At 36.9% G+C, this 2,111-nt stretch overlaps 1 protein-coding gene across 1 annotated transcript in view; it reads left to right on the top strand.

Moving 5' to 3' along the window:
- LOC107683617 (rho GTPase-activating protein 9-like) overlaps window positions 1-2,111 on the top strand; it is a 51,439-nt gene that overhangs the window by 41,136 nt on the left and 8,192 nt on the right. Inside the window, exon 12 of the mRNA XM_016479685.1 lies at window positions 821-919. Within this exon, the coding sequence (XP_016335171.1) occupies window positions 821-919 (99 nt within the window). The remainder of the gene's footprint in view (window positions 1-820; window positions 920-2,111) is intronic.

Here is a 2,111-nt window from a genome sequence, read left to right as displayed (position 1 = left end):
GTGTGTCTGTCTGTCTGTGTGTGTCTGTGTGTGTCTGTGTGTGTCTGTGTGTGTCTGTGTGTGTCTGTGTGTCTGTCTGTCTGTCTGTGTGTGTGTCTGTGTGTGTGTCTGTTTGTGTGTGTGTGTGTGTGTGTGTGTGTGTGTGTGTGTCTGTGAGTGTGTGTGTGTGTGCGTGTGTGTGTGCGTGTGTGTGTGACTGTGTGTGTGTGTGTGTGTGTGACTGTGTGTGTGTGTATGTGTGTGTGCGTGAGTGTGTGTGTGTGCGTGCGTGAGTGTGTGTGTGTGTTTTTCAGCATCATTACTCCAGTCCAATAAAGTAATATTTATGCAGAAAGCATGAAGTACTACCATTCAAATGTTTGTTTTTAATAGAAATGAATGCTTTTATTCAGCAAATTTGCATCTAATTGATCGAAAGTCACAGTAAAGGCCTTTATAACGTAACAAAAGATTTATATTTCAAATAAATGCTGTTCTTTTCAGTAGTAGTAAAATATTAAGCAGCAAAAACTGATAAGAAGAACCATTATTAATAACTGAGCACCAATAATAATTGAGCATCATGTGACACTGAAGACTGGAGTAATGATGCATTACAGAAATAAATGACATTTTACAATATATTCACATTTCGAATTTCATAATATTACTGTGTTTTTGATCAAGTAAATGCAGCTTTGATGCACAGAAGAGACTTCTTTAAAAACATTTAATTGGGTTTCCATTCAAAATGAAATGGAATGTGAAGTTATTTGCTGATGTTGTCTGTGTGAGTGTCCTGCTCTGGCTCTGACCTGTTGCTCTGTGTTTCTGATCTCAGATCAGGTGTTCGGCTGTGGGCTGGAGCTGCTGTGTGAGCGAGAGAAAAGCAGCGTCCCTCAGTTCGTCAGGAAATGCACCGATGCTGTGGAGAGGAGAGGTGCGATCAATCAATCACAAACACTTCAGCGGGACAATATCCAAAGGAAGAAGGACATTTTTGTGCACTCCTCATTTGGGAGTCACACTCATGGTCTTCGCGGTCAAAAGTGACCGGACAGCAGAGATGTAACTTTTTTTTTTTCTTCAGTAAAATCAATCTAATATATTTTTGGTCAATAATATTTTTTCTTTTGTATTTTGAGAGGATTTTTTGGTACTAATTAATATTTATGCAATAATTATGATCAGTTTTTCCCCATTGAAAATAGTACAACATTTAAATTTTTTTAAATTATTTTTCAATTAATGCAGTATTTCAGATTAAAATAAAGACTAGGCCTTTAAAATCCAATTTTTGAAGGCAGAATAGCACCTCCTGGTGAGAGCAAAAGAAAAACCTGTAATTTCATGGTGTAACCACTAGATGCCTGTATAGGGCTCTTTAGAGATGCTTGTGAATTCCCTAGTTGTTTTTATACATAATTGTTTACTTTTATCAGGTTGTGGATTTAAATTTATAGGCATTCTCAAAGACTACGTTTTGTCAAGGTTTATATTTGTTGTTGTTTTAATTGTTGATTTGAAGTGTAGGTTTTTGCATTATTATTACTACATTCAAACCTGAACACAGAAAGACAGTTTTTTTCTTACACAAAACATTAAAATTCTATAAAAATGTAACAAAAATTAACAGGAATGCTTTATCAGAGCTGAACCCTTCTGGGTCTGATCTGATTTTAACCTCTTATTTCAGTCTTCTGACTCATTTTGGCTATATGGTTATAGCCATACCAATTCATGTGAGTATGTATAATTCTGTATGTGTGTGTCTGTGAGTGTGTGTAAGTAAGAGAAGTCCAGAGAAGAGAGCGTAATTAAAAACATGCTAGCCAGAACAGATTCTTTTCTGAAATGGTCAGGCCTGGAGATTAAGGACACAAAATGTGCTGTTCTGTATGAGAGGAGGAGTGTAGGGAACAGGTGGTACCGCTCAAAATCTGATAAATGTCCAGTGTTTACAGTAGCAACAAAACCTATACGTGTATATTCTCTTCACGAGACATACACTTATCTTGGACATAAAATTAATATTGCAGGAGAATGGAAAGAGCAAGTAGACATCATCCTGTCAGAGTTCACATGCAGGCTGGACCTGATTGATAAATGTCCACTGCCACGGACCATGAAGA

Source organism: Sinocyclocheilus anshuiensis, unplaced genomic scaffold (genome assembly GCF_001515605.1).
Source record: "Sinocyclocheilus anshuiensis isolate Anshui unplaced genomic scaffold, SAMN03320099.WGS_v1.1 scaffold1761, whole genome shotgun sequence".
NCBI lineage: Eukaryota > Metazoa > Chordata > Actinopteri > Cypriniformes > Cyprinidae > Sinocyclocheilus > Sinocyclocheilus anshuiensis.
The sequence above is the reverse complement of the archived record's forward strand: the minus strand, read 5'-3'. Positions and strand labels throughout refer to the sequence as shown.